The sequence below is a fragment of the Notamacropus eugenii genome, chromosome 2 (genome assembly GCF_028372415.1).
Source record: "Notamacropus eugenii isolate mMacEug1 chromosome 2, mMacEug1.pri_v2, whole genome shotgun sequence".
NCBI lineage: Eukaryota > Metazoa > Chordata > Mammalia > Diprotodontia > Macropodidae > Notamacropus > Notamacropus eugenii.
In genome coordinates this window covers 516,958,364-516,981,678 of record NC_092873.1, presented here as the reverse complement: position 1 = coordinate 516,981,678, position 23,315 = coordinate 516,958,364, and the positions used below count along the sequence as shown (strand labels likewise).

The following is a 23,315-nucleotide window of genomic DNA, read 5'->3' as shown; positions in this document are numbered from 1 at the left end:
ACCAGCATGCATCTCTCTTTTGGGTACTTTTTCAGCTTTAATTGTTCAGAGAGTGTGCCATTCCATGATTTATAACCAAGCAACATTACCAGAAGTGTATTTTTTCTTACAAAGATAGACCTTTGTTCCAGAGAGAACATGCCAGGCATGGGAGACAGCTTGTACAAAACCACAGAAATGAGAAATGAAATTTCATATATAAATAATATCCTGTATGCATTAGTTTGGGAAGCATTTTGTAAGTAGCCCGAAAAGATAGATAGATGTTAGATTTTGAATGGTGATCAGCGTTAAATAGAAGAATTTTATTTTTACTTAAAAACAAAAAGGAGTCAATGAGGTAAATAGGGTAGATGAGTTACATGGTTAGATGAGCATTTTAGGAATAACAGTTAGGTGGGTGTGTGAAGGATGTATTACGGAATATGGGTGACTGTGATGGTGGCATCCCTTAATATACTGTAACCTAAGATGGCAAAGATTACAGCTCATTTAGCCTTTGTATCTCCTGTACAGAGACAGGGTTTTGCACATAGTAGGGGCTTCGAAATTTTATGTTGTTCATTTCAACAAATATTTCTTGCTTGTTGTTCAAATCCTAGAATTCTACAATTTTTAAGTTGGAATGTTTTTGTGAGGATTGCTTCCACTCCCTTCAAGTCTGCTGATATAGTCACGAATATAATCACAGATGATGAGGTGTTAACATGCTAACAAACTGTTATCACCTTGGTACCCCTTTACTAAAGATGAATACCCCTCTGTAAGATAATAACAATCGGCTACATTAGGGTGACCCTTAAAAGTACAGGAAGTATAAGACAGCCAAGGCAGAAGCCAACAGTCAGGGCAGAATCCAGATACTGATCTCTTGGAAGAAAGGGGAGGATTTTCTCTCCCCTCTCCCTACTGGCCATGGTATTTAATAGCAGAGCTGTTATATGTATAATATGCACTCATACATGCACACATATGTGTTCATAAACATTATATATAAATATACACATCCTTGTGCACACATATGTATTATATAGAGTCTGGACTGTTATGATTTCATTAGTATAGGTAACTCTCTTGAGAGGAAATTCACTCTTGCAATACAGGTTATCATCTTTTCAGGTACTCAAAGTTTAGAGATTTGTCTAAGGCTCTGAGAATTTCTGTGACTTGTCCAAGGTCCTACAACAGATATGAATACACATCTAAGTATATGTGTATCTATATCTGTATCTAGATACATACATATCTATCTAGATAAATAGCTCATCTCTATAGGTGGATGGGTGTATTAAATAGGTGTATGCATGTATCTAGAAATTGTTACCTTAAAAACAAGTTTTAGTAAAAAGAAAAAAAACGTTTTAGAAAACATTTGCCATGATATAGACCTAGTCTGATTCTAAATATGGTGTTTATGTTCAGTCAATTTCTGTCGATAGGAAGCACATCCCTGGGAGCTTTGAAAAATGAATTCATTCATTCATTCAACAAACATTCATTGAATGCTCCCGGCTTTGCCCACATCATGGCAATAGATTGCCTCCTGTGGTGGCCCTCATGCTGTTTCATTCTTTTCCAGAAGTTCAAGTTTTCTGAATGAAAGTAATAGTCCTCTTTCTCTAATTAGAATTCCTGCAGAAATATCCATTTTGTAGTTTAGTGTTTAGGGAGAGAACAATCGACAGTAGCACAGGCAGTTGAAAAAGGCACAGTTGGCTATCCTCCTGTACGGAGGAGGCAGTGATTCCTTCTCCCCGTTTAGCTGATGTGGTCACACACGATTGAGGTTTAATATGTTAACAAGATTTTACACCTTGCAACTTCCTTATGAGATTTGAACACTCTGGTTGAGTCGAAGAGGGAACCAGATTAGCTGACCAAACAAATAAGCTTCCCCCAGGATACTTTGAATAGCTAAACCCTGAGCAAATTTCATGTTTTAGAATGGGAAATATTAGGACCTGGGAGCTGCCTATGGAGGCAGACAAATATTTTTCTTCTCTTGGCTACAGAGAAGCAAATTTTCCCTTCTCCTTCCTTCTTCTACATCTATCTAACCATCAGGAAGCAGAGAAAGTCACCCAGAGGAGAAAACAGCTTTAAGGAACTTGATTCCTGGCAGCAGAGAAAAGAGCTGGTTATAAACTCAAGACAGAGCCGGCCCTTGCAATACAGTCAGGCCATGGAAAGAAGATTGTGGAAACGCACCTGCAACCCACTCAGCAGAGACACTGAACCAAAGGGGAGTTTCATGAGGACTCCATGAAGGGAAAAAGGACTTCCAGGACCCTAAAGTAAATAATCTTTAGCATAAGTATCTTCTACATGTGTGCCTCATTGCTACAGTACTCTCAGTTTGAGTTTAGTCTTCCTATGCACAAATATATATATGTATGTGGAAAGGTGTGTCCTAAATTGATGGAATTAATGTCTTGTAGTTGTAGTGACTGTCCTTAACATAGCACTTTAGGAAATGCCTTTGCTAAGAGACAATTGTTTCTACTAATAGTTTGTGGAAAGTACACCAGTGGGGGCTTCTAAACCATTGTTTTGGCAGTGGAGATTCACAGGGTTACCCCTAGAACCCGGGGCAGTTTTCTCTATAGAGACCTAAATGTGAGCTAAAGGGTAACCCAAAGGTGGTATTACATTCCTATTTTCAAAAAAGAAAAAAGATTCAGACGCTTGTCTGAATACTTGTGGTATCAGCCATTTCCAGGAAACGCATCTTCGGTATATGAAATCCTGAGTCCTTGTTGCTAACTGGTAACAAATCAATCAATGAACCTGCCAATCAACAAAAATTTAAAACTAAGTACCTGATATGTATCAGGTGCTCTACTAGGTGCTAGGGATAAAAATTGAAAATAAAAGTGAAACATGTTCTGGCCTCAGAAAGCTTATATTCTATATTCTAAATTGGTCACTGGATTCAGATGGCTCTGGGAGAAGTGAGGCTGGCGACCTTGCACAGCCCTCCCTCACTCAAAACAAAGTCCAAGTGCAAATCACGTCATCATTTCTCTGATATCATGGTCTTCTTCAACTATGAAGGTCGAAGACAATCCCCACATATTCAGATCTTGTCTTCTTTTCCCCTCAAATACATTCCCATCCCCAATTCTTCAAGCAGATTCCTAGTTTCCAGCTTCAGTAAGAAGACTGAGGTCATTTGTCATTAACTTCCTCAGCTTTCCTCCTCCACTCCTCATAACTCCTCATTACCATCACCCAATCTCTCCTCCTTCCCTCTATTCATAAAATATGTATACCTATTATTCACTCAGGACCACTCCTTTCTCTGTGCCTGTTACTCCAATCCACTGTGCCTTCCTACGATCCTGTTCCAGCAGTCTTTCATTCATTTCTAGCACCTCTTTTCATCACTCCTGATTCCTTCCCATCTTCCTTTAAGACTCCTCTTAAAGAAAAAGTTTTGTATTTATCATCCATTACCTTCCTTCCTACTCTCATTTGTATGGTTACCATCTATGTCCCTCTCTCTTTTTAAAGATCCACTACAGGGCTCTGTCCTAAGACCTCTGAGTTCATCAGCTCCCATGTATTCAATCATCATCTCTATACACGTAACTCTTTTTTTAATCATATTTTATTTTTTCAATTACATAATAAAGACAATGTTAACACTCAAATTTTCTATCTCCTTTTCTCTTTTCCTCCCTCCCTAAGACTATAAGCAATTTGATATAGGTTATATATGTTAGGCACATAACTTTTAAATGTATATATCCAAAGCTAGTCTCTCCTGAACTCCAATCCCACATATCCAGCAGTCTGTTGGATATCTCCACCTGTACCATATACATCTCAAACTCTACATATCCAAAATAACTCATTATCTTAACCTTAACCTTGCCCCTCTTCCTAACAACCTTTACTTCTGGCAAAGATGCCACTGTCCTTCCAGCTACCTGTGTTGTGACCTAACAGTCATCCTCAACCCCTGCCTTTCTCTTACTCTTCATTTCTCATCACTCATGAATATTGTCAATTTTACCTCAATATTTTGCTCATTCAGCCCCTTCTCTCTGCTCCCAGAGTCACCATCATAGTACAGACTTTCAACTCCTCTCATCAGAGCTTCTGAAATAGCCTCCTGGTGAGTTTTCCTCCATCCACACTTTCCCCTCTCCAATTCATCTTCTATCCAACTGTCAAACTGATATTCCTTAAGTATTAACCTGGCCCTATCATTTCTCTTGGACAGCTAAGTGGCACAGTGGGTAGAGCACTGGCCCTAGAGTCAAGAAAACTCATCTTTCGGAGTTCCAATCAGACCTCAGAAACTTACTGGCTATGCTACAATGGGCAAATCACTTAACCCTATCTGCCTCAGTTTCCTCATCTATAAAATGAGCTGGAAAAGGAAATGGCAAACTGCTCTGGTATCTTTGCCAAGAAAACCCCAAATGGAATCACGAAGAGTCAGACATGAATGAAACAACTAAACAACAATGACATCGCTTCTCTTATAAAAAAATCTTCATTGGATCCCTATTGCCTCTAGGATAAAATGAAAGCCATGTTTAACATTTGAGGATTTCAAAATTTTTCTCCCACATCACACCTATCCAATAGACTAACATGACACAACAGGAAAATGATAAGTGCTGGAGAAGATGTCAGAAAATTGGAACACTAATGCATTGTTGTTGGAGTTGCAAAATGATCCAACCATTCTGGACAGCAATTTGGAACTATGCCCAAAGGGCTATAAAAATGTGCATACCTTTTGACCCAGAAAAAACACTTCTAGGTCTCCAAAAGAGATCATACAAATAGGAAAAGGACCCACATGTACAAAAATATTTATAGTAGCTCTTTTCTGTGGTGGTAAAGAAATTGAGGGAATGCCCATGGGTTGGAGAATAGCTGAGCAAGTTGTGGTATATGAATGTAATGACACTATTGTGCTATAAGAAGTTATGAGCTGGTGAACTTCAGAAAAACCTGGAAAGACTTATATGAACTGATGCTGAGTGAAGTAAGCAGAACCAGGAGAACATGGTACACGGTAACAATCACATTTTGCGATGACTACCTTTGATAGACTCATCTCTTCTTAGCAATGCAAGGATCTCAGACAACCCCAAAGTGTTCATGATGAAAAATATTATCCATATCCAGAGGAAGAACCATGGAGTCTGAATGCAAATCAAAGCATATTATTTCCTCTCTTTTTTGGTTTATTTCTTTTTCCTTGTGGTTTCTCTCATTGGTTCTAATTCTTCTTTACACCATGACTAATGTGAAAATGGGTTTAATATGAATGTATATATGTCCTATATCAAATTGCATGCTGTCTTGAGATGAGGGGAGTGGAGAGATGGGGAGAAAATTTGGAACTCAAAATCTTATGGAATTGAATGTTGAAAAGTAAAAATAAAGTAATTTTTAAAATATTTTGAAAAAAATAGAATAAAATTTGTCTCCAACATATTTTTCCAGACTGAACACATATCACTTCTCTTCATGACTTCTATGTTTCAAATTGACTTACTTGCTGTTCGCCATGGGTAATATAACATCTTCCATCTCTTTGCCTTAATTCAAGCTGTGCCTATACTTAAAATAATCTTCCTCCTCCCCTCTACCTCTTGGAACCCCAGTGCCTATTAAACCTCAGCTCAAGGACCAGTCCTAATGAAGTATTTCCTGATTATTCCAGTTCTTAGTACACATCCCCCTACCCCACCTCAATTCCTATCACTTATGTATTTTTAATATACATCCTGTATTTACTTAGTGGTGAATCTCCCTAGGTACAATGTAGGCTCCTTGAGGGTATGGACCACTTAACTTTTATTTTCCTATCCCTAGCCAAGCACAATGTGTGGCATGTAGTAGGGGTTTAACCAATGGCTTTTGATGAGTGGCTCATAGTTGTTTTCTTACTTTGCTTTTTTCTATAGCTAGATTCTGCTGTGGATAGAGGGCTAGGCTTGAAGTCAGTGAAATCTCAACTCAGATTGGGACCCAGATACCTACTAGCTGTGAGATCCAGGAAAAGTCTCTTGATGCACATCTACCTCAATTTCCTCGACTGTAAAATAAGGATAATAGCACCTAACTTCCAGCATTGTTATCAGGTTGAAATGAGATCATATTTATAAAAATCTCTTTGCATAGTGCTTGGAACAGAACTGGTGCTTTATAAATGCTTATCCTTCCTTTAAAAAAACATCTAAGTAGACCAGTGAGTTATCTGATCTGCTATCCTTCATTTTCAAAAAGGACCAATGATACAATGGGATAATGTGTTAACTTGAATTTAAGTGAGGGAGAGTTGCACAAAATCATCAGATTCACTCTCTCTTCCAGAGTCATTGAACTCCAGTGGCAAGACATATGTCAAAACAACTGGCAATGACCTGGGATGCAGGAGATGATCTTGGTGTCTTTGATGTCTAACTAAGCATCACAGCATCTGCTTCAGCCAACTTCATGGCTGTTGGAACAAATTTTCTCATCTTCCCATTCCAAAAGGGGAAGTATTCATAGGCTTGGGGTAGAAATCCTCTAGTTCACCAATGGGTTTGTGATATGTCAATTACCATTAACCTAGTTTAACCCACCTATTGAGATAGTGTTACTAGGGTATAACGACTGTGGAAGGTATGGGGTGTTCAGGGAGCACTAGAACCCTTGGTGTGAGGGTTTGCTAAGCCCTTTTCAAAGCTGCTCATTTGTTTTTGGTGTTGACCTGGCAACCAGCTCTCATCTGAGGCTCCAACAAGCTCTCATATATTTGACCTATACCTCTATTGAGTACACTGCATCATGGATACTTGTTCATTTATAAGTAGAACTAGATGGATACAGAGGCTATTTCTAACTCTAAAATTAGATGATGTTGATCTGTTTTTCAGGACCAGTATCAGCTGGAAATGAAAACAAAGTATAACAGGAAATATTTTTTTAAAAAAATAATTCATGTTGGAGGAGACAACAAAAGAAAGCTCAAAAAAGAACTAAGACCATTGCTCAAGGTGGATGAGAAGATAATCGCTGGTCAGAGAGAGAGGGCAGAGCTGCTCAATTTTTATTTTGCCTTGGTTTTCTATCACCAAGAAGAGTCATCTTCAGACTGGAAAGGATAAGGGGAAAATGGCTAAAAGGAAGTATACACTCAAGATAATTAAAAAGATAGAAGGAAAGTACATCAGTGAAGTCACCTGGGTAACATGAATAGTGCATTTGGATAAGATGTGCTCTAACCTTAAGTAGTGAAGAAACTGGTGCATGTGATTGCTGAACCATCGTCAGGGATCTTGGGAAGATCGTGGAGAATGGGAGAGTTCCTCCAGGAATGGAAATCATTTTTCTTTTATTTTTGAAAAAGTATTTAGAACTGGGAGGGACCAAGAAAGAGACCGTACTCTACAACCTACACATCAGGGAGCTTTACTCCTCGTCCTGGAAGAATTCTAGCATATGTAACACTGGTGATTGTGTATAAACCAACCCGTGGAAGGTGTAATTGGGTGGCTCTCCTCACTACCTCCTTCTCTCTACCTGATTTGTCTCTGGAGCTTTAATCAGCCACAATATGATGTCCTTTCAGGTGCAGGGTGTTTGTTCTTCTGTTTCTCTATGTCATTTATATCAAACAAAGAGAACAATTATAGTAGCTCAGAGCCCTCAGGAAAGTTCCCAGCATTTAGACAGAGATTTGGCTGGCTGCCATAATGAAAATAATTAAAATTTATGTTTATCTCTAGCTAAACCCTGCTCTCTTTGTAGCTGAAGCAAAATTCAGATAACCAGAAATATTTATGGAAATAAGTAAGCAGAATACGTTAACTGGAAAAACATGGAGAAGGGAAGTTGGGAAAGATGCAGACTTGTTTTGAGGGGGAACTTCCCTCAGTCCTTCAAAGAGTGGGTCCAATTAGTGGCACCAACCTCTGTCTTCTGCTCTGAAGTTTCTTGAGGCCTTTAGCCTTCCTCAAACTTTCCTGCCTCTGTTGCAGGTCAGCCTTTCTTGTCCTCCTTTTCTTTGTTGCCCAGGGCCATTGATTCTTCTGAGTTCAGCTCATTAAGTCCCTTGTGGGGTCTGAGAAGTTGAGCCCTTCCCTGCTGCAGCTCAGGCACTCAGGTCTCCCTCCTTCCTTTTAATATGTACTCAGACTCTGTGTGTGTGTGTGTGTGTGTGTGTGTGAGAGAGAGAGACAGACAGAGACAGAGACAGAGACAGAGAGTGTGTGTGTGTTTTTAAGAAATTCAGGGTGTGAGTCAATTTTGTCTTCTGACTCAAAGATGGTAATAATCCAAAGTACCTCTCAAGTATGAGAGAGGAATAATTTTTCCTCTGAACTACAAATCCCAAGATGTCATTCAGTTCTCAAACCCCAATGTGTGTATGTGTGTGTGTGTGTGTGTGTGACTAACTGTATGAGAGAGAGAGAGAGAGAGAGAGAGAGAAAGAGAGAGAGAAAGTGTGTGTGTGTGTGTGTGTGTGTGTGTGTGTGTGTTATGGGAATCTTTGATCCAGTGATATTGGCCTCCTGGTTGTTTCCCACACAAGACACTGGGTATTTTCACTATTTTCACTGGGTGTCCTCAGTGCCTAGAGTTCTGTCCCTCCTCACCTCTTTCTCCTGTCCCTTAATGCCAGCATTTTATCTTTACGTATTTTCCCATCTAAGATGATCTCCAGCATATCCTATATGTCTCTTGTTTGTACATAGTTGGTTCCATGTTGTCTTCCCCATTAGAATGTGAACTCCATGAAAGCAAGGGCTGCTTTTAAAAAAAAAAATTCCTTCCTTTCTATGCATTGCCAACACTTAGTACAATGCTTGGCAAAAAGTAGATCTTAAAATGCTTGTTGTCTTGACTTAAAGGGATAGTTACTGAGTAATTGAAAGAAGCAGTCATAAAGAGAAAGCATGACTCCCTTGAGAATGGATGAGTCTCGATTCTTTCTATGGCCATATTTTGAAACTGGGAAATAAGACATGTTCCAGATATTGTCTCACTAGATTCTAACAAAACATTTGAAAGTATCTCACACTATTCTTGTGGAAAATATTGGGAAATGGTTATTTCATCAGTGGTCTTTAATGTAAGGACTTTGGACTCACCCCTTAGCAATTTTAATAACAGGATATGTGATTAACCAATCAGGAGGTGCAAAGAAGGATTGCATTTGATCCTCCCCAACTGCTGGGCATATCTTCAACACAAAATTCCCCAACACTCTTCCCTGTTTCCCCTTCTTTCTGAGAACTGTGTGTGTTATGGGAATCAGAAGTGATTGAGTAGCTGGACCCAAGGGTAGTCATCTAAAAGGAGAGCTCCCCCTTAGAAGTGTGTGTTTGCTCCTATGTGCTGTTTAGTATCTACAAGTAGCTTGAATTAAAGATACAGATGGCACACTGCACATATAAACACATAACTTCTCAGTTTCTGAGTTGGCTGTTAGCTCCTCAGAGAAGTTATAAACAAATCTAACTCCTACTCAACAAAGTGCACAGGTACTTTTGACAACCCCTACTCAGTCTGTACCCTTTCCCATCACCTTGTGGCTGTATTATGTGCTTCCTTGAGGGCATGCTCTGAATTTGAGATTACAACCAGTATGTAAGAGTCCTACCTTTTTCCTAACCCTTTTCATTTTAAGTATCATTGAGTCATATAGGGTGAGCAAATATAGATGGTTTGAGATCTGGATCACAGATTTCAATACATTATCATCTCCTCCACCAACACACTCATTTTCAAAATTTACCATCTGTTTTTGAAAACATAATTATTTTATTAGTCACCCAAGTCTTCACAATCTCTGTGGTATCCTTGACTTCTCGTTTCCTCTTTACCTCATATCAATATATCCAATCAGTGATCACTTCTTTTCCTACTTATCCAACATCTATCCCATCTGTCCCTTTTTCTCCAATCATTCAGTTACGACCTTCATTGAAGCCCTCATCATCACTCACTTAGACTCTTGCAATAACTTCCTAAGTGGACTTCATTGAAATCTTTCCTTGTTCTAGTCTATCCTCCCCTTAGTTGCCAATGGGATTTTCTTAAGTACAGGTCAGACCGTGTCATTCCCTTACTTAGTAAACTCCAGTGACTACCTAAGACTCTAGAATCAAAGAGCATTTCGTCTTTATTGTGTCTTTTTTAATATTTTTTTGAATAAGTTTTGTAATGCATATAACGTTTAGCATTGTATTATGTGCCAGCAATTTAGAAATAAGTAATATACATATATCGAAGTCATTGCTTGTCCACATTTTTTTAAGTACCAGGGATGTCTAAACAAAACATATTGAGAGACTACTGGCCTATGGAATATGTAATTAGGTGGATCAGAACTCATTGAGTAGTTGGACCCAAGAGTAGTCACTGTTTTGATGTCAGTCTAGGAGAGCTCCTCTCCAGGAATGTGTGTTTGCTCCTATGTGCTGTTTAGTATCTACAAGAAACTTGAATTAAAGATACAGATGGCACACTGCACTAATTCTGCCAGTCATTCAAAATCAGGAATCACAGTTCACTTAATGAATGACAGTATCCAAAAGACATCTCAACAGGCTAGAACTTCAGGCTAAATCTAATAAAATGACATTTAGGAGGAATCGATATAAAGTCATAAACTTGGGTTCAAAAAAATCAATTTCACTAGTCCAAAATGGGAGGCCAGGGCTAGAAAAGAGATATTGTCTAAAATATTTAAGGAGTTTTAGTGGATTGGAGGCTCAATATGTGTCAACAATATGATATGGCAGCCACAAAAGATAATGCTGTCTGGCTGAGTTAACAGATGCATACTGAATCACCTTCAGTGAAGGGAAGCTCGGTATGTCACCAAACAACCCATTCCACTTTGTGGTAGCCCAATCCTTCTTCTACAAAATAGTCCTTTAGATTCTTGAAGACAACTGCCATGTCTCCCTACTCCCTAAGCCTTCTCTTTTGGCTAAACATCCTATGCTTTTTAATTCACCTTCATATGCCCTTAGGCATACTTGCCTCCCCGCTTTGACCAGTTTAGAAATGACTTTTTTTGTTTGCAAAATATGGCACCCAAAACTGAGCATGATGCACCAAAGGTGGTCTGAGAAGGTCAGGGGACAGAGGAATTATCACTTCAGTCCTAGAAAGATGTTATTACTTCACTATTATAAGCCTAGGTTTTGTTTTTGGTAAAGCAGAATTTTATAACTTATAGAATTTGCAATAAATACAATTTTAAAACAGAAATATTAACATCTGTTCTACCTTCTTCACGAGGCTTCTAAAAACAAGCTTTTTGTAAATATGAAAATATACTATAAATCTAAAATATTATTCACATTAAACCTTTTCCCAATTCAGACTTATGTTAGGCTATGGGGAATCTGTGGAATGGGGATCTAACCCCGCCCCCAAGCTCCCAAGGTTAGATTTCAGAGAGCTCATGAATTTAGATAAAGTTTTTTAAATTATCATTTCCGTCCATAACAAATGTAAATAATGGGTCATTATTCTGAGCATGTTCCATCAGATTCACCAGAGTGCCAGAGGTCTCCATGGCACAAAAAGGTGAAGAATTCCTGATGTGGAACAAGTGTGGAGGACACAAGTCAACATGTCAACATGTGATACTTGTCTGTGCTCTTTGTGGCCCCAGAGAGAGAAACCAGGAGCAATGGATCGAAAGCTATAAAGACAAACAATTAGGATGTCAGGGAAAACTTGCTAATTAGAGCTGCTAAAATATATGATGGAAGGTGGTGAGTTCCCCTTCCCTTAAGCTCTTCAATCAAAGCCATTCCTTAGATGGGCTCAAAAGGGAATTTAGGCGCCTAGGTGACATGGTGGATAAAGGGCCAGGCCTGGAGTCAGGAAGACTGATCTCTGTGAGTTCAAATCTGGTCTCACATATTTACTAACTCTGTGATGCTGAGCAAGTTATTCTACCCTGTTTGTCTCAGTTTCCTCATCTGTAAAATGAGTTGGAGAAATAAATGGCAAATTTTTCAAGTATCTTTACCAAGAAAACCCCAAATGGGGGCATGAAGAGTCAGACATGACTGAAAAAGGATGGTGAAGAGGGAATTTGTTTCATGTATGCTTCAGATTAGATAACCCCTGAGGTCATACCCAACTCTCAGATTCCATAAATCTGTTATTCATTAGTCAACTAATAAGTCAGACAAGATGATAATCACATGACATCATGAAATGACTCAGAGAATCCCAAAGAAAGAGGAGAGAATTATGGGCAATTACAATTTTTAGAAAATGCTTTGGGGGCCATTTAGAGTCCCTGCAACCACAGGATTGGAGAGTCGTAAGGAACGTCACGTGTCTCCTAGAATAGGCCTGTCTGTCTCCTGACTTGTAACTTCACTCTATAACTATGAGAGGGAAGACTTGGCCAGGTTCTGGGGTCCTCCAGTCAGACATAATAGTCAAGGACAGTGTGAAAATCACAGAGAGCACCTTGTATAGCACAGTGGATGGAGCTTTGGACTGGAAGTCAAGAGTCTTCAGTTTGAATCCTGGCAGCCACCGATTCCCCGAGTAACTTTTAATGAAGTATTTTATCTCTCTTGTCCTCATTTTCTTCCTTTGGAAAATGACGGAGTTGATAAAGGCAATGCTATCATAGCCCTTCCAGGTCTGACACTCTAGGTTCTAAAATCCCTTTCAGATCTAAAATTCTGAAGTGTTTTCCAGACCTGACATTCCCTGTTCTAAGGTTCCTTCCAACTCTGACACATTTTCTGCTTTCATTATCATATGATTTCTATGACAGTTAAGGTAAGGGCTTCCCCAATATTCCTCTGTTGATAAAACCTTAAAAGGGAGGAAAAACCCGCCCCTTACTACCAGACTCCTTGCTGATTCCTGTAGACAAAAAAAAAAAATGAAGGCTGTCACTCAAAACACTGAGGACGTGATCTGCTGTCACTGAAGCCTACAGATGCCTTCACATGAATCAAGACCCTCCCCTTGGCTTTTGTTCTGCACGTTCCCTCTGTATTTTAGGAGGAGTGCTTTTTTCTAAGAGATGCATTAAAAGAAAACAGCCTCTCATGCATCCTCAGGGACAAAACCACGGAGGATCTGATGCAGGCCCAAGGACAAAACACTTCCCCAGAGCCAAGGGATGCTTTCTGCTTTCAATCTCCCTCTGCCTAGGCCCAGCCTTTGAGGAATCAAAGGGAGAGCCAGGCCTAAAAGTGGTGGCAGCAGTGAAATAGGCTGGGGGAGTGAGGAGGGCAATTCGCAACGACATTGAAAGCATCCAGTCTTCCTTCTTTCCTTTGGGGAAAGGTCATTGAATGTAACACATATTACAGACTGTCAGGTAAGAAGGAGGGGGCAGGGAAAGGAGGGAGAGAGACACAGAGATACACAGACAGACAGACAGACAGACAGACAGACAGAGAAGAGGCAAAAAGAGACTCATAGGAGAGGGAAGAAAGAGATAAGCAGACGAGAGGAGGGGAGGGGAGAAGAGAGACACAGTGAAAGAGAAGAGAAAGACACAAATGGGGACAGAGAGCCACAGAACATAACAGGGGAGGGAAAAAAGAACTAGACAGAGAGAAACGGAGGGAGGAGAGTTAAAGGCATAGAGAGTCATAGAATCAGAGAGGAAGGGCAAAGAGAAAGAGAGGCAGGAAGGAGAAGAAAAACTGATACAGAGAGCCTTAAAAAGAAGAAATGAAGGAAGGAAAGAAGGAAGGAAGGAAGGAAGGAAGGAAGGAAGGAAGGAAGGAAGGAAGGAAGGAAGGAAGGAAGGAAGGAAGGGAGGGAGGGAGGGAGGGAGGGAGGGAGGGAGGGAGGGAGGGAAGATGAGCCAGGAAAAAGAGGAAGGACCAAGACATTAAAATGAGCCATAGAGAAGAGACACAGAGAAAAAAAGACAGAGACAGGTAGGGGGGGGAATGCCAGAGACAAAGTCATTGACAAAGGGGAGAGCCAGAGATGAGGAGACCTACAGGGGAAAGAGAACCAGATGGAGTGGGAAAGGAGAAAGGGAAGGAGGGACAGGGGAGCGTGCTGAAACTCTATTTATCAAAGAGAAGAAGGTGGATGTGTTTTGTTCTTTGCAGGTTAATATGCAAATGCCATTCTGATTTATGAACGGTCTCAAACAGATGAGGTGATGATTAACACATTTCCATATTTATAGGAAAGCAGCACGAAATTTCCGGATTTATAGAAAATCAGCTTTTCCCAAACAGCAAATTGGCCCATTATCGACACAGGGTTTTCAATTAACAAAGAACTGAGGTAATTATCTGAGGGACAATTTGTTATTTAGCTCCTTTTAAATATTAACCAAATTGGAGGCCCGGTTGGTTCTGTGATGCCTGACTGCACAGCCGAAGCAAAATCTCTAAGAGAAGGGATCATCCTCTGACCTCCGACCCAGGGCCTCCCCCAGTGATTCTGCAGCCACCCCCCAGGGGCCCGAGAGACCTATCATTGGACTGGTCACACTTTCTACACTGACCAGTCTAGTGTTCACTAGGCACCTTCCACACATCTCCACCAATTACAGATGGATTCTAGATTAGAATCTCTCTCTATTTCCTTCTAGATTCTCTTTCCTCAGAGTAGAAAAAAGAAATATTGTACCTTTTGTCAAAGCCCTGGCTTTGAGCTTCAGCTCTAAGCCTTCCTACCTTAGATAAGTCACTGCCTCTCTGGCTTTCAGTGACCTCACCTACAAAATTATAAAAATGGATGCCTTTCCAGTGCGGGTTCAATCTTTCACCATCTGTTTCATGAGGGGAGAGTAGAACGGTAAGATGTTTCCCACCTCTGAACTTCAATTGCCTCATCTGAAAAATAGGTACAGTAAGATTTGCCTCCCAGGGCTGTCATGAGGAAAATGTCTTATAACTTTTCACGTGTTATTAAATTATGAGTCATTTTTAAAAGTATTAACAAAATGGGGCAACTCTTCATGACTCTAAGTTGCAAAGGAGGGACCAATCCATATTGGTAGGAGTTTCCCTTATCAGAAAAACCACAGGTTGGATCAAAAAACAAAATAAGGGGTAAAATACTGGACCCAACTACATTCATGGGTACCCTGAAGATCAAATGTGGCAGCATGGATGGGTGTACATGAACACTAATGATAGTATCTCAAAGCATAGAATGGACTGCTGTGGGAGGTAGGAAGCTTGCCATCCCTGGTGGTCTTCTAAGGGAGATGCTATGATCATGCATCAGAAATGTCACAGTTCAAATTATTTATCCAGGTATTTTCACGTCATACTACATGGGCTCTAAGGTTCCTTCCACCTTTGAGATTCTGCAATTTGGCATGCCATACTTCAGCCTCATAGACTTGGTTTGATTTGAACAGAAAGTGCATGAAAGGGAGTAATAGTGACAATTATTACTTTTTCACAGAACTTTAAGGTTTGCAACGTGCCTTACAAATATTACTAAAACTTTAAAATGGCATTGATTTTTGGGATACCCTCTATTATTTTATTTCACCCTGACAACAATCCTGAGTTGTTGTTTCGTCGTATCTGACTCTCTGTGACCCCATTTGGAATTTTCTTGGCGGAGATACTACAGTGATTTGCCATTTCCTTATCCAGATCGTTTTACAGATGAAGAAACTGAGGCAAACAAAGTTAAGTGACTTGTCCAGGGTCACACAGCTAGTAAGTGTCTGAGGCTTTGAACTCGGGTCTTCCTGATTCCCAGTCCAGTGCTCTATCCACTGAGCCACCTAAGTAATGAGAAATATCTGAACAAGGAGGTTGTAGCCTGACTTACTCAATTTTAAATTTCTGCTGAGGAATTTTTAATTCCTCCTAGTGCTTACAAGGAACCCCTGAAGATTCTTAAGCACATCATGATCCAGTCTGTGCTTTAGAAAGATCCATTTTGGTATTTGTATGAAGGATAGATCAGAGGAAAGAAGTCAAAAACAAGAAGAAGAGCTAAGAGGCTCTGCAATAAAAAAGCCAAGGAAGAGGTAACGATGAACTGAATTAGGGCCATTGTAAGGCTGGTGAGAAGGGGACAGAGTGACTACCGCGGGTGGGTCCAAAATTAAGGTTGAATTTAAAAGTGTATCTAGAGAGAATACATACTACCCTTAGCTTTAATAGGTCTATAATACTAACACTCAGTGGACTTTCATGTTGGAATGTTTCTCTTGGTTTCAATGAGGAAAATCTGGAAACTCTACTATATTGGTATACAGTAGCAGTACTCTCTAGCCAGCATGACCTATATCCTGGGTTACTCACTTTTTTCTTTCATGACCTCCTTGTTGATGACTAAAATATATTCTGCGATGCCTCCCATGGACCCAGAGGTGATGTAGTGGGTGCCATAATTATTGATAAACTTGGAGTAGGTGCCATAATCATACTGGTCAGGGAGCTCAATGATTGCCTGAAGTATATCCTCGTCCAGGACGATGTCATCTCTCCTCATCTTGAAGTGAGCAGTCTGAGTTTTTGTATATATTCGGATAAAGCCATATCTCTACAAACAAACAGATAACACAGTGATGATGGAGGGTTGGGCAGAAGAGGGGAAAAAGAGAGAGACCAAAAGGGATGCTGTGTGTGTTGCCATATTACCTGTTTACTCAGTGAACACTGACTGTACACCTATTGTGTCCATCCAACTTTCCAGATGCTGGTGGGTTGGGGAGAGGAAAGACACAAAAACGGAAAGGTAGTGTGGCACAGTGGAAAGATCCTTGACTCTGGAGCCAGAGGACCTGTGTTCAAGTCCTGTGTGACCCTGGGTAAGTCATTTAACCTCCATGGGACTCAGTTTCCTCATCTGTATAAGGAGGAAGTAAATGATATATGAGGTTCCTTCCAGCTCTAAGGTCACATGACTTTATGAATATATTATAACAGGCTTTAAACGCCCACTCCACTACTCCACACAATGGTATCTTGGAGCAGCAAATAGCATAGTTGTTGAGACAGTTACATAGCACAAAGGATAGAGCACTGGAATTGGAATGAGGAAGACCTGAATTCAAATCCTTCCTCAGACACATACCAGCTGTGTGACTCTGAACAAATCACTTAACCTTCTGGGACTCCATTTTGTTATCCGTAAGATGGACATAATAATAGCATCGACCTCTCAGGTTCTTGTGAAAAGACCATGTTTGAGAATAAAAGGAGATAATATTATTTGTAAACCTTAAAGTACTGCATAAGTGTGAGCTATTGGTTAGAGAGCCTAGATTAAGCGTTCAGCTCGATTTGGGAATTTCAAGCTGTGTCCTTTCACCCCAAGTGACTGTGTCTTTATATCACCTATATTGTATATTAGATTGTCTGTTTCTAACCCTAATTACATTTCTACCCTTATCACCTCACTCCTGGAGTACTGTAATAGCCTCAATTGGTCTTTCTGTCTGAAGCCTCTCCTCTCTGTAGTCAGAATGATTTTCCAAAAGTGCAGCTCTGACCATGTCATTTTCCTACTCAGTAAACTCCAGTGGCTTCTTCCAATATGAACTCCTCAACTGGTCATCCAAATCCCTTCAGAACCTGGCTCCTTCCTACATTTCCAATCTCATTGGATAGTAGCTTCCTTCATTCACTCTCCATGGTACTAGAGTGATCTTCTTCCTGTGTCTTCCAACTCCTTGCTTTATTACTGGCTATCACCCAACTTGGGGGATGTACTCCCTCCTCAGAATTCCAAGTTTTCTTCAAAGCTCAGGCCGATTTTTAAACCCTTTTACATGAGGTCTTTCCTGATTTCCTCCAATTGCTAGTGCATACCTCCCCCAATTTTTTTTGTAGTGACTTTGTATATACCCAGACATATATAGATTTTGCCCCTTGGTGAGATTGTAAGCTTGCTGAGGGCAGGGACTATTTCACCTTTGTTTTAATTTCCAAGTGCTCAGTACAGCACCTGACACATAGAAGGTTCTTAATAAGTACTTAACAAGTGATCATTGATCAATGGGTTGTATACATAGATAGAATACTGCCTCTAGAGTCAAAGGATGGGTGTTCAAAACCAGCTTCAAATGATTAGTAACTGGATGGCCACGGACAAGTGATTCAACTTGCCTAGGTCTCAATCTCTTCATCTACATTTCTGATGCTATGACCAACTGAGCTAAGCACAGAAAGGCTCATCACCACGTTAACTACAAGAGTGGTGAATATTTTGGCTGCAAGACTTTTGAAGTCCACCTAAAGGGTTCTGGGGGTTTTGTTGCCTGGGTCGGAGAAGAGAATGCCCCAACCAACAAAAAATATGTCCTTGAAGTTTTTACACACTCAGAAGTACTCTGAGATCCCTGTTTTCTACCTTTCTCCCTAAAAAACACCCTAGAATGACTGCCAGGTGGCTTCAACCCCACAAATGGCTCACCCTCCAAGATGCTTCTTTTTCCTCATCCCTCAGTTCTCCATTTTAACCAGAAAGTCGTATCTGTCATGTAAAGTTTACAGAGCTAGCTTGATAAGAAGGATGACTTCCATCATTTTTCCCATGATTCCCTGAGATGAACCTCCCATTAAAATAAGTCTGAAGCAGGTATTCTTTCATTGTACTTTTAGCTTAAAGGAGTGGGACTAGAAGCTTCATAAGGTCGCTTCTGGCTCTAATAATCTAGGTGACTCTCCAGGGTGCTGACTCTCCTTAGGTCACATTACTAAGAGTCAAAAAGGGTGCTTCAACAATAGAAGACCTTCATTTCTAATTTGACCCCGTCACTATACATTTTATTAACCAAACCTGTGACTTCTTGGTATGGGGAACTTTCAGCCTAGAAATTCTTTCTACCAATAAAGACTGGCGCCCACTCTGCAACTTTGTGTCTTAGAGTCAAAGAGAGATTCAGTGATCTATCTCGAGTCACACAGTCTATTTGTGTGAGGGCTAGAACTTTAACACAGAACTTCCTGTATGAGAAAGCAGATCTCTCTCTCTCTCTCTCTCTCTCTCTCTCTCTCCCTTTCCTTCTCCCTCTCCCTCCCCCTCCCCCTCCCCCTCTCCTTCTCTTTCTCTCTCTTTCTCCATTTTACCAAACAGTGGGTATGTATGCATCTATCCATATATGTGCATACTTAGATATGTACACACATGCATATATGTTATATATTAATTTGAGAACTATAACAGTCCTTTTTAGGGTACTTAAGGCCTACAAATGATTTATGTATAAATTAGTTTATTTAGTCCTACATAAGGAATGTAATGAAGCTGCAGGTGGTTTGAAGGAACTAGAGATGTTTAGACTTCAGAAAAGAAGACTTGGGTGGGACATCATAACTATCTTCAAGCACCTAAGTAAGAGTTATTATATTGAAAAGGGGCCATATTTATTCTGTTTTGACCTCAAAGGGCAAAACTCTGTGCGGAAAGTAGAGAAAGGTAGATATAAACTTGTTGTCTGGGTGGGGGGTGAGGGATGCCTCAACACTGAAAGTTGTCCAAAAGTGCAGTGGACTGACTTATTAGGGAGTGAGCTCCTCATCACTAGAGGTCTTCAGGCACAGTCTGTGTGAGCACATGTTGGGGATGTTACAGAGGTAAATTCTTGCTCAGGAATAATTAGACTAGAGACCATCTGAGTTGCCTGCTGTTGGGATTCCATTACTGTGTTAAAACTTTTAATGATAGATCTAAAAGGTATTTTAGAACACAGAAGAGTGGAGTTAGAAGAAATCTTAGAGGGAATCTAATTCAATGACCTAACTTTACATGTAAGGAAACAGACTCAGAAAAGATAAATGATTTGTTCAAGGCTCACCCAGCTAGTTTGCATGACACCATGGAATATTGTTGGCATGGTGCTATATTTGCAACCAGGAATACCTGGGTTCAAATCCTACGTCTTATATTGGCTAATTGCAACACCAAAAACAATTTACTTAAGCTTCAGTCTCTTCATCTGTAAAACAGGGGTAATGATACTTGTAGCATCTACCCCACAGGGTTGTTATAAGGCACAAATGAGATCATTATGAAAAGCAGTTCACAAACTTAAAAGTGCTATCCCTAGAAATCCCAGGTGTTTGCTGTAGAACCTAGAACTCTGACGTCCTACCTGTACTGTCATTTCCCTTCTATTCCATGCTGAAGGAGGAGAGCAAATAAAAAAAGGACAAAAAAAAAGCAAAAATAAGTAGAGGAAACCAAGGTGAGCTTTCCTCTATAACGAATATGTGTGTGTGTGTGTATATATGTATGTATGTATGTGTGTGTGAGATCTCCCCTAATATAATGGAAGCTTTTTAAGTGCAAAGTCAATTTTATTTTGCCTTTGATCCCCTGTCCTCAGTATAGTGATTGGCAGAGCAGGCATTTAATAAATCCTTATGGTTTATGCTTCTGCTATATTCTAGGCACTGTGCTAAGTGTAGGAATATAGTGATGAGAATGAAACCATCTCTGCCTTATCGACACACAGAGAAAAAGTCTAAATCACTGCTTATTCTAACACAGGTTGAGGATTTCGATCATGGAGGGACTAGGGAGCATCTGGACCCCCATCTTCATTTATGTCTCCAGAAAAGGAAGGTGATTTTTCCATGATTACACAAGGAAGAAAGGTCAGTGCTAGGACTCAAACCCAGGTTTCTTGACTCTTGGCCCAGGGCTCCTTCCAATGACTGCCTTATCATTCCAAGCATTCCTTAATCAGTTTCATTTCACAGCAAACTAGGAAGGGAGTGGGGAATGGGGAGGGGAGATGGCTTGAGTTCTTAGCCTTGTACCTCAATTATCCCCATCACGATGATTTTAAGTACAGAAGTGTAATAAGAAAAACAAACAGAATTACCACTGATCAGACATTTCCAATTATAGGAGCAAATTAAGGGACAATCACTACTGTAGTTTTTTTTTTTTTAATACAATTAAGATAATATGTGAATGCAAGTCCCAACAGAAGACTGGTAGTGAAGAGACAATGACCCGATGGGAAGGTCTCAAAACATACCTTCTCTGTATATTTAGTCACGTTCTTCAGGGAACCCTTTCCAGATGCCCAGGAGAATCCCATGCCCAGGATTACAGAGCGGATAGGGATGCCCACGGAGATGCTAGAAGAACTGAATTCTTGCTTGTGTAGGCCTGTGGTTAGCTCTTCAAAATCACTATGAAAATGCGAGTGAAAATCGTATTGGGCCTTGGTCTGAAAGGAAAAAGGAGACAGACACTTAGTGTCAATCAACACTCAGGGACCCCTACTTATTGGTATTCCATTCAATTCAATTTAACACGCAATTAACCACTTGTGAAGTGCTAGGCACTCAACTAGGCTCTTAGGATTAAGACAAAGATTAAACAATACCTGCGTTCCAGTGACTTCTAATAGGGGAAAACATCTACATAGATAAGTAGGAGAGGCAGCATAGTATAGCATAACAGCATCAGATTTGTACTTGGGGAGACCCAAACTCAAGACCCAACTCAGAAATTTACTAGCTGTGTGATCATGGGCTAGTCACACCTGCTTTTCTGACTCTGTACCCATGATCAAAGCAACTCTGCCCCCTTGTTCCTGGAAAGTGTGTGACTCAAATTCCTATGGCTCCATTTACCATTCTTGTGAATTTCCAAATAAATACCCCTTTTTCTGGCCACCATTCCCCTATGTATGTGGCTTCTCTCTTTCAGAAATCTACAGGAGAGAAGGGACTGTTTGCCTTTTTCTCAGTCTCCAATACCTATTACAATGACTTACCCAGAGTAAGAATTTAATCATCTGGCTTTTGTTCAAAGACCTTCAGTGTTGGGGAACTGGTGACTTTCCAAAGCCTGTTCATATGTATTAATATACATGTATCTTCTGTATATCTATATATGTGCACATCACCTCCCCTATTTTCTTGAGGGCAAGGTCTGTTTCACTTCTGTCTATGTATTCCTAGCCCTAGTCCGGTGCATGACAGAAAGTAGGTGCTTCATTCATGCTTGTTGGTAGATTAGTCAGCCCATTCAACTTTTGCATGTTTTCATTGCAAGAATGCTTTCTTTCCTAAGGTCGAATCTATATTTGCTTCTTTTCAACTCTTGCCCCTAAGTTCCACCTCTAATAATATCATCATCATTATCAACATCCTTGTCATTATTCCCACCAAACTTGCTTTACCTCAAACTGGTACTTGATGAAATTGTATGGTCTACGGAAATACTTTTCATCATAATCGAGATTTTCACAGACAGCATCATATCTGAGGGACCTCACGTCTCCACTGTAGACACGTTCACATGAGCCCCCAAAGTATGTGGGGTCATACACATTCATCTTTTCTTCTTGGGTCAGAATGTTAAACCTAGAAGGAAAATGCATCTTCTAGTATTTCAACTTGGATGGTCTGATGCTTTATACTATTTATCCAAACAAAATGTTGTTAGTATCCCAGTTAAAGGTTCAATGTCATGGATTCTGTGAACCTGAATTCAGATCTTTCTTTCCTACTTGTTTGACTTTTTGCCATTTTATAAAGATTTCCCTCACATCTGTTGCATGGCTTGAAGTTACAGAGATAATATTTATAAAGCACTCTTATAACCTTAAAATACTATGCAAATAATTTATGCTTATTATTATTAGAGACACATGCTTGTATTTGGGGATGGTGTCTGTTTCCAGCACCATGGCCACTCTTTAGTCCATTTCAGCAGACCTAAGCCTGTACAATTGAAGCATACATATTCTCTTCCTGTTCCCTCATCTGTAACATTCATCTGGCTACATTGATCGGTCTCTCTCCCTGGCACTCATGGGGAGGATCGCTGTAACCCAAAGGCCCAGGGCACAAAGCGTACTTACAACAGCCTAATAAGTCACGGTTCCTTGGCTGTCATTACTCACCCTTGGGCTGCCTTTTCAGATCCAGGGATGGGGTTGAATTCCAGGCAATCATTTCTAAGAATCCCGGCATCTTCACAGCCCTCCTCATCAGACCCATCACCACAGTCTTGATCTCCATTGCATAGAAGGCGCCGCTTGATGCAACGACCTGAAAGAAGTGGGTTATGGGGTGGTCGCCTCTTTGAGACAAACCAACAAACGCTTCCATGACCAACAATATTTCTACCATGAGAGAAAAGGGGAGCATCTGGAAAACCCAAGAGGAGCTCTTAGGTGTGCTGGGTTTTTTCAGAATCGTTCTGAGCTAAGGAAGCAAAGTTAATTTAAGCAGACAGAGCTGATCAACATTTATGATTTTGAGAGAGGAAAGTGCCATTGTGGAGTCAGAGTTAGAGAGGAAGATTCAAACTCCATCTGTCACTTACTAGCTTTGTGACCATGAGCAAAGTACTTAACCTCTCTGAGACTGGGTGACTCCCTAAGATTC

General features: G+C 40.3%; 1 protein-coding gene across 1 annotated transcript in view; it reads right to left on the bottom strand.

Annotated features, from left to right (window-relative positions):
- C8A (complement C8 alpha chain) overlaps positions 1–23,315 on the bottom strand; it is an 87,042-nt gene that overhangs the window by 42,789 nt on the left and 20,938 nt on the right. The window contains exons 4-7 of the mRNA XM_072649603.1: positions 22,829–22,976; positions 22,103–22,286; positions 20,948–21,142; positions 16,257–16,497 (exon numbers count right to left, since the gene is read on the bottom strand). Coding sequence (XP_072505704.1) covers positions 16,257–16,497; positions 20,948–21,142; positions 22,103–22,286; positions 22,829–22,976 — 768 coding nt within the window. The remainder of the gene's footprint in view (positions 1–16,256; positions 16,498–20,947; positions 21,143–22,102; positions 22,287–22,828; positions 22,977–23,315) is intronic.